General features: G+C 43.8%; 1 protein-coding gene across 7 annotated transcripts in view; it reads left to right on the plus strand.

Annotated features, from left to right (window-relative positions):
• The window catches only part of JAK2 (Janus kinase 2), a 419,848-nt gene that overhangs the window by 68,683 nt on the left and 336,553 nt on the right, over window positions 1-14,612 (plus strand). For all 7 annotated transcript variants that reach the window (XR_003858317.1, XM_029613659.1, XM_029613675.1 and 4 more), the window contains one exon: window positions 9,871-10,107. Coding sequence is in view for 6 of the 7 variants with exons in the window: in XM_029613659.1 (XP_029469519.1) it covers window positions 9,871-10,107 (237 nt within the window). In the remaining variant the exon portion in view is untranslated. The remainder of the gene's footprint in view (window positions 1-9,870; window positions 10,108-14,612) is intronic.

Here is a 14,612-nt window from a genome sequence, read left to right on the forward strand (position 1 = left end):
AGCCACAAGCAGCTCCCCAGCCGGGGCCTGCTTCAGGTTTTTGACTTTCCCTTGAGAGCAGCAGCCTGATTCCTCTGCCAGGCATACTAGTGGGAGGTCAATTGTGCCACTTTCACGGCATGTGGCAATCAATCACAACCGACCAATGGGTTCTAGCAATCATTGCTCAGGGTTACCACCTGAACTTTCTTGCTCTTCCACCGGAATCACCACCTCTACAAGTCTACAAGTGTGGAGAGTAACCGACCACTCTGTCCTTCTGAAGCAGGAGGTTTCCCTTCTTCTCCAGTTAAGGTCAATAGAACCCGTTCCTCTTTCGCAAAAAGGCCTAGGGTTCTATTCCCGGTACTTTTTGATCCCCAAAAACTCCGGGGGGGCTTCGTCCAATTCTGGACCTACGTGCCCTCAACAAGTACCTCCAGCGGGAAAAGTTCAAGATGGTAACCTTGGGCTCGCTTCTACCTCTTCTACAAAGAGGAGACTGGCTCTGCTCTCTGGACCTCCAGGACGCGTACACCCACATTGCGATAGCTCCAGCTCATCGCAAGTACCTCAGGTTTTTAGTAGGCCCAAGACACTATCAATACCGGGTGCTTCCATTCGGCCTAGCATTGGCACCACAAGTCTTTACCAAATGTCTCGTGGTTGTCGCAGCCTTTTTCAGGAAAGAAGGTGTTCACGTGTACCCCTATCTAGACGACTGGTTAATCAGGGCCCCAACCCAGCAAGCCGCTCGATTGTCCCTGGATTTGACTCTACACACTCTAATTTCTCTAGGATTTCTCGTCAATTACGAGAAATTCTATTTAGTCCCATCTCAAACCTTGTCGTTCATTGGGGCAGACTTGGACACCTTACAGGCAAAAGTCTTTCTACCTCAACAAAGAGTGCAAACCCTCGTGTCCCTTACTCATCAGTTGCAGTCTCAGTATAAAGCAACAGCTCGGCAATTCCTTGTCCTTCTCGGACACATGGCATCCTCAGTCCATCTCACACCAATGGCCCGCCTGGCCATGAGAGTCATGCATTGGACTCTGAGGTCACAATGGATTCAAGCAACTCAACCTCTGTCAACCATTGTCCATATCACCGATGCACTCCGTCTGTCTCTCGCCTGGTGGAAAGATCAGAACAATATCCTCAAGGGACTGCCTTTTCACCTGCCAGATCCTCAACTCATTCTCACCACAGTCTCCTTTCAGTCAACCAGTTAGTAATCCACTCCACCACCTTGGTACTCACATCCAAGCTTCTCATTTTATTCTGGTGGAAAGATCAGAACAATATCCTCAAGGGACTGCCTTTTCACCTGCCAGATCCTCAACTCATTCTCACCACCGTCTCCTTTCAGTCAACCAGTTAGTAATCCACTCCACCACCTTGGCACTCACATCCAAGCTTCTCATTTTATTCAACCTATATGGGACCTTATCAAAAGCTTTGCTAAAATCCAAGTAAATCACACTGAGTTCTTTTCCTTGATCAATTCTCTTGTCACCCGATCAAAAAATATCAATTCGTTTGTCTGACAGGACCATCTCCTGGTGAATCCATTTTGCATCGGATCCAGAAAGTTCCCTGTCTTCTCCTTCAGAAGAGTCTCCATTAATTTTCCACCACATAGGTGAGACCATCCGTCCTGTAGTTTTCGGCTTCCTCTCTGCTACCACTTTTGTGAAGTGGGGCTACATCCGTTCTTTTCCAATCTTGCGGCATTACTCCTCTTTCCAGGGATCTATTAAACAGGTCTTTCAGCGGGCTTGCCAGCACATCATGTTTGAAACACTATCACAAATGACATCACTAAGTGGGATTTGATTGGTTTATGCAGTATGTGTGAGATCATAAGAACATAAGAAATTGCCATGCTGGGTCAGACCAAGGGTTCATCAAGCCCAGCATCCTGTTCCAACAGAGGCAAAAACCAGGCCACAAGAACCTGGCAATTACCCAAACACTAAGAAGAACCCATGCTACTGATGCAATTAATAGCAGTGGCAGTGGCTATTCCCTAAGTATAATTGATTAATAGCCATTAATGGACTTCTCCTCCAAGAACTTATCCAAACCTTTTTTTAACCCAGCTACACTAACTGCACTAACCACCTCCTCTGGCAACAAATTCCAGAGCTTTATTGTGCGTTGAGTGAAAAAGAATTTTCTCCGAATTAGTCTTAAATGTGTTACTTGCTAACTTCATGGAATGCCCCCTAGTCCTTCTATTATTCGAAAGTGTAAATAACCGAGTCACATCTACTCGTTCAAGACCTCTCATGATCTTAAAGACCTCTATCATATCCCCCCCCCCCCCAGCCGTCTCTTCTCCAAGCTGAACAGCCCTAACCTCTTCAGCCTTTCCTCATAGGGGAGCTGTTCCATCCCCTTTATCATTTTGGTTGCCCTTCTCTGTACCTTCTCCATCGCAACTATATCTTTTTTGAGATGCAGCGACCAGAATTGTACACAGTATTCAAGGTGCGGTCTCACCATGGAGCGATACAGAGGCATTATGACATTTTCCGTTCTATTAACCATTCCCTTCCTAATAATTCCTAACATTCTATTTGCTTTTTTGACTGCTGCAGCCCACTGAGCCGACGATTTTAAAGTATTATCCACTATGATGCCTAGATCTTTTTCCTGGGTGGTAGCTCCTAATATGGAACCTAACATCGTGTAACTACAGCAAGGGTTATTTTTCCCTATATGCAACACCTTGCACTTGTCCACATTAAATTTCATCTGCCATTTGGATGCCCAATCTTCCAGTCTTGCAAGGTCCTCCTGTAATGTATCGCAGTTTGCTTGTGATTTAACTACTCTGAATAATTTTGTATCATCCGCAAATTTGATAACCTCACTCGTCTTATTCCTTTCCAGATCATTCATATATATATATTGAAAAGCACCGGTCCAAGTACAGATCCCTGAGGCACTCCACTGTTTACCCTTTTCCACTGAGAAAATTGACCATTTAATCCTACTCTCTGTTTCCTGTCTTTTAACCAGTTTGTAATCCACGAAAGGACATCGCCTCCTATCCCATGACTTTTTAGTTTTCGTAGAAGCCTCTCATGAGGGACTTTGTCAAACGCCTTCTGAAAATCCAAATACACTACATTTACCGGTTCACCTTTATCCACATGTATATTAACCCCTTCAAAAAAATGAAGCAGATTTGTTAGGTAAGACTTCCCTTGGGTAAATCCATGTTGACTGTGTCCCATTAAATCATGTCTTTCTATATGCTCTATGATTTTGATCTTGAGAATAGTTTCCACTATTTTTCCTGGCACTGAAGTCAGGCTCACTGGTATATAGTTACACGGATTGCCCCTGGAGCCTTTTTTAAATATTAGGGTTACATTGGCCACCCTCCAATCTTCAGGTACAATGGATGATTTTAATGATAGGTTACAAATTTTAACTAATAGATCAGAAATTTCATTTTTGAGTTCCTTCAGAACCCTAGGATGCATACCATCCGTTCCAGGTGATTTGCTACTCTTTAGTTTGTCAATCTGGCCTACTACATCTTCCAGGTTCACAGTGATTTCGTTCAGTTCGTCTGAGTCATCACCCCTGAAAACCATCTCTGGAACTGGTATCTCCCCAACATCCTCATTAGTAAACACAGAGGCAAAGAATTCATTTAGTCTTTCTGCAATGGCCTTATCTTCCCTAAGAGCCCCTTTAACCCCTCTGTCATCTAATGGTCCAACTGACTCCCTCACAGGTTTCTTGCTTTGGATATATTTAAAAACGTTTTTATGAGTTTTTGCCTCTATGGCCAACTTCATTTCAAATTCTCTCTTCGCCTGTCTTATCAATGTTTTACACTTACCTTGACAATGCTTATGTTTTATCCTATTTTCTTCAGATGGATCCTTCTTCCAATTTTTGAAGGATTTTTTTTGGCTAAAATAGCCTCTTTCACCTCACCTTTTAACCATGACTGTAATAGTTTTGCCTTCCTTCCATCTTTTTTTATGCACGGAATACATATGGACTGCGCCTCTATGATTGTATTTTTAAGCAATATCCAAGCCTGTTGAACACTTTAACCTTTGCAGCTACACCTTTCAGTTTTTTTCTAACTATTTTCCTCATTTTATCAAAGTTTCCCTTTTTAAAATTTAGTGTTAGAGCTGCAGATTTACTTATTGTCTCCCTTCCAGTTATTAGTTTAAATTTGATCGTTATGATCACTGTTGCCAAGTGGCCCCACCAGCGTTACTTCTTTCACCAAATCTTGCGTTCCACTAAGAATTAAATCTAAAATAGCTCCCTCTCTTGTTGGTTCCTGAACCAATTGCTCCATGAAGCAATCATTTATTACATCCAGGAACTTTGTCTCTTGCAAGTCCTGATGTTACATTTACCCAGTCAATATTGGGGTAATTGAAATCTCAAAACAAACAACGTGATTCAATATGTTTTTTCAATCTGAAATGCTGTAATACTATATATTGCTGTATATTATTTCAAAGAAATGTTTTGTAAAAATGCACCATTATGTGAAGTTAGGGACCATCATACCACCCGCTGTTGTTTGTTTTGATGTTACATTGATTGTGGTGTCTTTGGACTAAGAGATATTGTTTACATTTGGTAATTGAAATCTCCCATTATTATTGCACTGCCAAATTGGTTAGCTTCCCTGATTTCTCTTAGCATTTCATCATCTGTCTGACCATTTTGTCCAGGTGGACGGTAGTATAGTCCTATCACTATACTCTTACCCAACACACATGGGATTTCTACTCATATAGATTCTACTGAGCATTTACTCTCTTGTATGATCTTTATCCTGTTGGACTCTAAACCCTCCCGGACATAAAGTGCCACACCCCCACCAAGTTGATCCTCCCTATCATTACGATATAACTTGTACCCTGTTATAGCACTGTCCCATTGGTTATCCTCCTTCCACCAAGTCTCTGTGATGCCAATTATGTCAATCTCATCATTTGCTGCTATATGCTCTAAATCTCCCATCTTACTTCTTAGACTTCTGGCATTGGCATACAGACATTTCAAAGTGTGGTTTTTGCTTGTTTTTAACAACCTGCTTTTCAGTTGTTTGGGATAATTCGGAAATCATTAGCTTTGGTGATTTTTTACATATAGGCATATGAACTATGTTTGCTTTTGATGGAACCTCTCTGTTGGGATGCCCTAACTTCTGTTTCATTAGTATCCTTCAAGGATACATTTCTCCGAACCATGCACTGCTGAGTGACTGTCTGCTTTCCCCCCTGTTCTAGTTTAAAAGCTGCTCTATCTCCTTTTTGAAAGTTAGTGCCAGCAGCTTGGTTCCACTCTGGTTAAGGTGGAGCCCGTTCTTTCGGAAAAGTCTCCCCTTTCCCCAAAAGTTTCCCCAGTTCCTTACAAAGCTGAATCCCTCTTCCCTGCACCATTGTCTCATCCATGCATTGAAACTCTGGAGCTCTGCCTGCCTCTGGGGACCTGCACGTGGAACAGGAAGCATTGCAGAGAATGCCACCCTGGAGGTTCTGGATTTCAGCTTCCTACCTAAAATCCTAAATTTGGCTTTCAGAACCTCTCTCCCACATTTTCCTATGTCGTTGGTGCCCACATGTACCACGACAGCCGGCTCCTCCCCAGCACTGTCTATAATCCTATCTAGGTGACGCGTGAGGTCTGCCACCTTCGCACCAGGCAGGCACGTTACCAGGCGGTCCTCACGTCCACCAGCCACCCTGCTATCTACATTTCTAATAATTGAATCACCAACTATGATGGCCGGCCTAACCCGTCCCTCCTGGGCAGTAGCCCTGGGAGATTTGTCCTCAGTGCGAGAGGACAATACATCACCTGGAGAGCAGGTCCTTGCTACAGGATCACTTCCTGCTACACCAGGGTGATGTTCTCCTACTGGGAGACCTTTCTGATCCAAGGCAGCACTGGGGCTGCCAGAATGGATTTGGGACTTGGCTACTATGTCCCTGAAGGTCTCTTCAATGTACCTCTCTGTCTCCCTCAGCTCCTCCAAGTCTGCTACTCTAGCCTCCAGAGATCAGACTTGTTCCCTGAGAGCCAGGAGCTCTTTGCACCGAGTGCACACATACAATCTCTCACTCACCGGCGGGTAAAAAATCATACATGTGATGCTCAATGCAAAAGGCTGGAAAGCCCCCCTCTTGCTGCTGGACTGCTACCTTCATCTTAGTATTATTGAGTTCCTAGTTGAGTTTAGGATACTAAGGGAGTTGGAATGAGAGTACTTTAAATTTACAGGTGAATTTAGTAATTAATCAGCTAGTGTCCTACAAGGGGATAATTAAACTTTCAATAAGGGCTGGTACAATATTATGTTTTAGATAAGACCCTGATTGATTTTTAATGAGAAAGTGTCTTGTGCCTAAAAATCAGGGGTTGAGTGGGTGGGAAAGACAGACACTAGAATGAACTGTCTCTGGCTTTCTTATTACTTCAGACACACACAAACTCTAAAGAATATATCCCTTAATTTCACCATTCACCAAACTTTTGTAAGCCCAAAGGTTTCTGAAAACTATACTTACCAATCCTCTTAAACCACGGGTAAATTAATCTTCACTCAGTCAAAGGAGGGATTTGAGATTCGCACGCCGTTAGGCGCACCCTTCCGGTCCTCCTCTACTGCAAAACTTGCGGGGCCTCTGGAAGCTGGGGTGTGGAAGTCAATCCCTGGATCGCTTGCGGTGACCTCTGGACTCCTCTCCCGGGGGATGCTGGGAGCAGTATGCAGATGAGCCTTCCGGTCCTCCTCTACTGCAAACCTTGCGGGGCCTCTGGAAGCTGGGGCGTGGAAGTCAATCCCTGGATCGCTTGCAGTGACCTCTGGACTCCTCTCCCGGGGGATGCTGGGAGCAGTATGCAGATGAACCTTCCAGTCCTTCTCTACTGCAAACCTTGCGGGGCCTGTGGAAGTCAATCCCTTGGTCGCTTGCAGTGACCTCTGGACTCCTCTCCCGGGGGATGCTGGGAGCAGTATGCAGATGAGCCTTCCGGTCCTCCTCTACTGCAAACCTCTGGAAGCTGGGGCGTGGAAGTCAATCCCTGGATCGCTTGCAGTGACCTCTGGACTCCTCTCCCGGGGGATGCTGGGAGCAGTATGCAGATGAGCCTTCCAGTCGTCCTCTACTGCCTTCCGGTCCTCCTCATTTGTAACATGACCAGTATATAAACAGTTGGGTCCAGTTCTTTGTGAGGTGATTTATAACTTGACTTCCAGACAACTTTCCTTACAAAAGAGATGTTGAAATTGATTCAAGAGAGTTGTAACTTGTCAATTTTAGTAATTTAAAAACTAGCAGTTTAAAGTAAAATATTTGAATGTTTGTGAATATTACTACTTGCTGTGTTTCTAAGCAGGTGGTTTAATTCTCCTGCTTTGATAGTGCTCTTAATGTAATCATATACTCAATAGGGCTTGATAGCAAGATGTTAATTTCTCCTCTCCCCATATTGTACTTATTCTCACTTTTAGCCAAAAGGCCAACAAGGGGACTGTTCCAACACATGGCATAGTCCTCTTTCTTGGTCTTAGCCAAAAGACTGAGATGTGATACAGCCTAATCATTTCAGTGGCAGTCCTTGGTTGTGGTTAAAGAGTGTTAACTTTTCCGGTACTACACAGACATCTTTTTTTTATTTTTAAATAAAAGCATCCAGAATAACATGGACAGCCAGAACCCAGACCTCTCCCTGCATCTGCCCTTTTACAATAAACACTCCACACAAATACACAGACACCTGCTTAGGAATCAAATAGACCACAGCTTTAATAACAAATATATCAACCAGTCCGAGCCAGACAGCAACACTAAATAACGAGCCCTGGTAAGTCATCTGCCACGCCCCAGCAAGATGAACACACCCCCAGGCCACCTTGCCTGCAGGCTACTGGCAGCTCCCAGCTACCTGATAACACAGCCCCCACCACAGACCATCAAGGAGCCATACCTGGAACAACTGCACCCAATTGCTCCAATCCAAGAGTTTCCCTGACCTGACCATACTGTTAAGTCAGCAAACCCCAAAGCATACCACAGAAACCTTAATCCGGCTCGGGCAACCCACCCAACATCCAGCTGCGACAGCCCAAACATCACATAAATCACAACAAAACCAAGAAGGACGGGTGGGAGGGATACAGCTTGTTGATGAATGGGACAGACAAGTGGCACTAAAACATCCCCTGCTCAGTATGTCCCTCAACTCCTCCCCTTTCCCTACAGCCAAAGCTCCTCACTGGTCAATCAGTCTACCTAACTTACCCCTGCTGCTATATGAATTTCCTGCCACCCACATCTCCTAATGGTTCTCAACAACCAGGATACAATTCCACAACAACCCCCCTCACCCACCACCACTACCAACATGAGCCACCCAAGGTCAGGCCTGGTACTCACGTATTCTGGGCAACCTGGCACTTCGTCCAACCTGCCTTTCACTTTATCTGTTACTGATATGTTATTTATTTAGACATTTTAAATACCGTCGTTCCATGTAAAAGATCACTACATTTTACAAAAGTAACATTCAAAGCTATAAATCAACAAGTAATAATGGGTAATGGAGGTAAATTTCATAAATAGGCACTAACATCTATCAATTGAATTGTTCCAATACATTTGACTCAAGGATTAAGACATGGTCAAGGGTTAAAGAAAATTAAAATAGAATAAAGTAAAATAAAATAATTTAATGGATTTCACATTTTAGTTATTGCCTTGTATCAATTTTTTTTCATTCTTTTTGTGCTTCAGCTAATATCTTTTAACCTTCTTGTTATTGTTTCTTTCTATATTCAGATGTTTTAGTTTAGGTTATATGCATTTTTGAATAGCCATGTTTTTAGCTCGCATTTAAATCTTTGTCTGGTATTAACAAATCATCTCAGGTAGGGAGTTCCATAGCTTTGGATCTGCAGTGGAAAATGCACGATCTCTTACTTGCATCAGGTGTGTGCTCCATATTGTGAGAACAGTCAATAGTCCTTTTGAGATCTTAGTGTTCGCTGAGGTGTGTAAGGTTGTATTGTCAAACCTATTATACCGGTGTTACTGGAATTCATGATTTTGAATATTAGCATTAATACCTTTAAAATGTATTAGGGCTTATACTGGCACCCAGTGCAGAGAGATCAGCGAGGGTGTAATGTGATCAAATTTTCTACTTCCTAACAAAAGTCTTGCTGAGCCATTTCGTAATAATTGTAACAGTTTTAATAGACATGCTGGAAGTCCGAGTAATAATGAGTTACAGTAGTCTGAGAAAATTAGGAATGGAAATTCAGTAGGCAAGCCCTCTAATGTTAATAAAGGTTTTAATTGATGTAATATGTGCAGCTTGGCTTAAAGTTTTTGCTTAACCAAATGATTTCAGTCTTTTGGGGTATGTTGGTTTAAGTTGCGTTATTTCCGGCTGTATTGCTTTCATTTATGTTGAAAGTGTCTGCTGTATTTTCAAATGATTTGGAGAATGGAATGAAAAATTGTAAGTCTTCGGCATATATGAAGAAGGTAATTCCTAATTCCACCAATGATTTACACAGTGGGATTATATAGATATTGAAAAGTGTTGCCGATAGGGCTGAGCCTTGAGGGACACATGTATTAATGTGGAAAGTATCAGAAATGTGGTTGCTCACTATTTGCTGTTTGTGAGATCAGTAAATATTTTGTTTGGAATGTAGTTAATGGAAGAAAATACAAAATTACTTTCCATGCATGAAATGGAAGTAGAAATGCCATAAGAACTGTATATGATTTTCTGATGATAAAAGTAAATTACTTGTAAGAAAAAATGAGGTGAAATGGAACATCACCACATTTAAATGAATGCTTTATTTCCCCTCAGGTAAAACTTCTCTGAATAAAATGATGGCCTGCCTTACAATGACAGAGATGGAAGAAACAGCAGCTTCTACTATCCATCAAAATGGCGATCTTCATGCAAATACCGCAAAGCAGACAGAATCTGGACTTCAGGTTTATCTTTATCATTCCTTGGGAAGAGCAGAAGGAGATTACCTACAATTTCCAGTTGGAGAGTACATTGCAGAAGATATTTGTATTGCTGCATCTAAAGCCTGTGGTAAGAATTAATAGAAATGATCGCATTTTCAGTGAAAGAACAAACATGGTTTGTACTCTGTAGGACTTTAGTTCTCATACTGAAAAATATAGATAACATGGTCATGTTTTTTTTTTTATGTTTTCTTTTGTAGCTGTTGAAATGCTGTAACTTGATGAAAATGCCATTTAAATGCTAGATAACTTTATAGTTTCATTTAAGTCTAGATCTCCATTATATGTACCCTTTACACATGCAAATAAATGAATTGTAATTCTGAGTTATTTAATGTGATCTGCCAGCCATTACTGGTCATTTCTAGTTTCTTGTTCAAAAATAATAAATTGGAATGATTTGAATCAAATCTTAGAAGTTAGCAAATCTTAGAGTGAAAAAACAATTAGAGCAAAAACTACTTACAACATATCTTCTGCATGAAAAGTGTTTTCTTTTTCTAAAGTAGGTTGATTTCTTTCTCTTCTCAGTGTTCATTGTTGTGTGTGACTTCTGTATACATTCAGTCTTTCTTGGGGGCAATTGGGATAAATTCTAAATAGCTAATTATTCTTTTCCTTCCTACTCAGTCAGTCATCACATATAGTATTTCCTCCATCCACAACTAATGGAGACAGAGGACACACCTCTTTTATGACCTCACTCTTGTCTATAAGGGAGGTGTGGTCCTGGCCCACTGGCAGTAGTCGGTCTGAGGTAACTGTGGACATGTGAGGACTGGTAGCGAACTCCCAGAGCCTAGGTTCTGCCCCACCTGGTTGAGCCTTACTGCTCCTGGGAACAACAGCTCTTAGGGACTTTTCCCCAGTGGGAGCTTATCTACCAGGTTGAGTTCCCTTGGAGACTATCCAAGGGATTCCCCAGGGAGGTGGTTCTTGTGAGATGAACCAGAGAGAGAGGCCCCCCTTCCAATATGTATGCTTACACAGGTTTCCATGGAAGGTTCCTGGTCAGGAGAGGATCCCATCCAGGGCTCTCAGGAAGAAAGAAGCAATAATCTGTTTTTTGTGGAAGGAGACGCTTTCTATCCTCATTTCTGGGGTAGCTTCATCTTAAAGATATCAGAGCCTAGCGCAAAGGATCCTGCAGAAGGGGGGGGGAACCCCATTTTTTCAGGGAATCTGGAAACCTCTAAAGGCATTCCCATTACACAGTATCCTGAGGTGCATGGTCCTAGTGGAATGGGGGGGGGGGGGAATTCAAAGGGGGTAGGACTATGAGTAAAATATACCATCTACTCCTGGAAGAGAGTCTTAGAATTCCATGGGTTAATGCATTAGTCTTAATAGTCATGCATAAGATAACCTTCCCTGTAGAAGGGGGGGATAGCCTTAAAGGATTCCTGGGACAGGAAAATAAAGTTCATATTGAAACAAGCCTTTTCTACAAGTTCTATGGCCATGCAGGTCTTTCTGTGGCAGTCATGTAGCCTGAGCAGCTTTGTGCTGGGTTCAACAACTCCCAGAGAGCTTTGAAATGGTTCATTTAGAGTTAGCCGTAGCCTTCTTGGCAGATGCTATGTAAGACATGGTAAGGATGTCTTCTCTGGCTCTGGCCCTGGCCTCAGGGGTATCAACCAGGAGACTCCTGTGGTTATGCAATTGGGCAGTGGATTTGGCTGCTAAATCTTGCCTTTGCCAGTTACCTGTTAAAAGAGAGCCTTCCCTTCGGAGAGGAGTTGGGCAAGTTGGTAAAAGATCTGGGTGAGTCTAAGCCCCAAAGGCTGCCTTTGGATAGGCTCATCTTAGAGTGTTTAGGTCCAGGATCCAGCATCTCCGAGTCTGGTGCAAATATAAGCCAGATAGGAGTTCCCCTTCATGCACGTGAAGCAAGAGTTGTCCCTTTTGGTGGGGCTAGAATGACAAAGAGAATCCCCTGCTGCAATAGGTGGTAACTGATCAACCCAATGAAATACAGTAGGTTCCTCTGGTGATAGAACCAGTGGGCAGTACTACTCAGTGGACCCAAATCACTTCAGATCAGTGGGTTCTAGACATCGTGCGAAGGGGGGTTATGCGCCAGAATATGTGATGCTGGTCCCAAAAGCCTTTACGATTTCCCTGTGCCCTTCTCAATTCAAGAGAGAAGCAGTGAAAGGGACATTATTAAAGCTATAACACCTCCAGGCGATAGTTCCAATACTTCCTCAGGAAAAAGGGCAATAAATTTTGCTGTACCAAAGGAGGTCGGATCTTTCTGTTGTGTATTGGATTTAAAAGGGGTCAACAAATGCCTTCATGTGCCCCACTTCTGAATGGAAATGCTACAATCAGTCATGGTGGTAGTAAGAGAAGGAGAATATTTAGACTTGCTTGATCTAGTGGAAGCATATTTCCATATTCTTATTCAGAGTTCCTACCTGTGCATATTAAGGCTTTATATATTGGGTGAACATTTTCAGTTCCAGGTTTTGCCTTTTGGGCTACTGATGGTCTCCAGGATCTTTACCAAAGTAATGGTGGAAGTGGCGGCAACACTGTGCAAACAAGGCATATTGCTGCACCCTTAAATGAATGACTGGCACATAAGAGCCAGATCTGCCCCATAGAACCATTAAAACTCTGATGTAATGGTTCACCTCCAACAGCAGTTAGATTGGGTAATAAATTATGCAGTGAGGTATGTAGAACCATCTCAATCCCTTGAATTTCAAGGTGCTTAATTCCATACGAGGGAAGGATGAATCTGTCAGTACGGTCTTCAAGTTATTTGCACAAGTGTTAGTCTCAAACTTGAGGTGTTCTCTGAGTGTGGAAAACTATTTTCAACTGCTGGGGCTCATGGCAGCATCACATGATCTGATTCATGGGCTAGAGCAGCGGTTCTCAACCGGTGTGTCGCGACACACTAGTGTGTCGCCAAGCACCGGCTGCTGTGTTGCGTGCTCCCGGTCTCGTCCCGCTGCTCTTCTCTTTCTTCCTGCTGCCGTTGCCCGCTGGGCTATCAACACGTTCAAGCCCAGTGGGAATGGCAGCAGTGCTAAAAAAAAGCTGTGGCACTTGTGGCTGGCCTTTTCTTCTTCCCGCGCCTGCCCCCACCCCGTGACCCGGAACAGGAAGTGATACGCGGTGCGGGGGAAGGAGAAAGAGCAGTGCCGCGTGATAAAGTAGCAGCGGCGGCTGCAGCATCGGCCCCCGAGCAATTGAAGCAGATGATAATCGGGAAAGGAGACAGCAGCATGAGCCTCCCGCGGCCGATGGGATTCTACTTTCTTGGCTTGCGGGGGCTGGAGGAGGAGGCTGCTGCAGCTACCATTTGTGCTCGGGGAGGGGGCGGGGAAGAGGAAGTGAGTGAGAGAAAGAAGCAGCCAGCCTGCGTGTGATTGAGAGCATGTGTGTGAGTGAGAGAAACTGGTCAGAGAGCTGATGTATGTGTATATGTGAGAGACAATGAAAGTGACTGCTCAAGGAGATGACTGATGTGTATGTGAGAGTGTGAGATATTAGTCAGGGAGGTGACTGATGTGTGTAGTGTGTGTGTGAGAGAGAGAAAAAGCATTGAAGTGAGAATCTGGGTATGCGAGAAAGCATGGGCGTAAGAAGCCTGCGTTGTGGGGGGGTGGGGGGGGGGATGTGTGTGAAAGAAAGCATGGAGTGAGAAGCCTGATTATGTGAGAGAGAGAGAGAGCATGGGAGTGGGAAGCCTGTGTGTGTGTGTGTGCATGCATGAGAGCGAGAGACTGGTTGTAAGGTGACGGTGTGTGTATGAGAGAAGAGACTGTGTGTGAATATGAGAGAGAGAGTGCGATTCAGGGAATGAGAAGCCTGTGCAGTGGAGAGCGAGCATGGAAATGAGAGAGAGACTGGTGTGTATGTGTGTATGTATGTGTGTGTAACAGAGAGAAAGTGATATAGGAATGAGAAGCCTGTGCATGTGAGAGAGTGAGCATGGGAGTGAGAAAACCTGGGTGTGTGTGAGACACAGCATGTGAGGGAGAAGCCTGTATATGTAAGACAGAACATGGAAGTGGGAAGCCTGTGTGTGTATGCATGAGAGAGATCAGGTGACTGGTGTGTGTGTGTGTGTGAGAAAAAGTGATTATGGGAATGAGAACCTGTGCATGTAAAGAGTGAGCATGGGAGTGAGAAACCTGGGTGTGTGTGAGACACAGCAATGGGAGTGAGAAGCCTGTATATCTGAAAGAACATGGGAGTGGGAAGCCTGTGTGTGTGTATGCATGAGAGAGATCAGGTGAACTGGTGTGTGTTTGTGTGTGTGTGTGTCTGTGTGTGTGGAGAGAAAGAAAAGTGATTATGGGAATGAGAAGCCTGTGCATGTGGAGAGAACAAGCATGGGAGTGAGAGACTGGTGAGTGTGTGTGAGACAGAGAAGTGATTATGAGAGTGAGAAGCCCGTATATGTAAGTAGAACACGGGAGTGGGAAGCCTGTGTGGTGTATGGGATGAGAGAAACTGTTGAGGAAGGTGACTGGTGTGTGTGTCAAAGACTGTTTGGGAGATGATTGGTGTGTGAGGGGCAGAAACTGGTCATGGGGGCATGACTGGTATGGT

Source organism: Rhinatrema bivittatum, chromosome 1 (genome assembly GCF_901001135.1).
Source record: "Rhinatrema bivittatum chromosome 1, aRhiBiv1.1, whole genome shotgun sequence".
Taxonomy (NCBI): Eukaryota; Metazoa; Chordata; class Amphibia; order Gymnophiona; family Rhinatrematidae; genus Rhinatrema; species Rhinatrema bivittatum.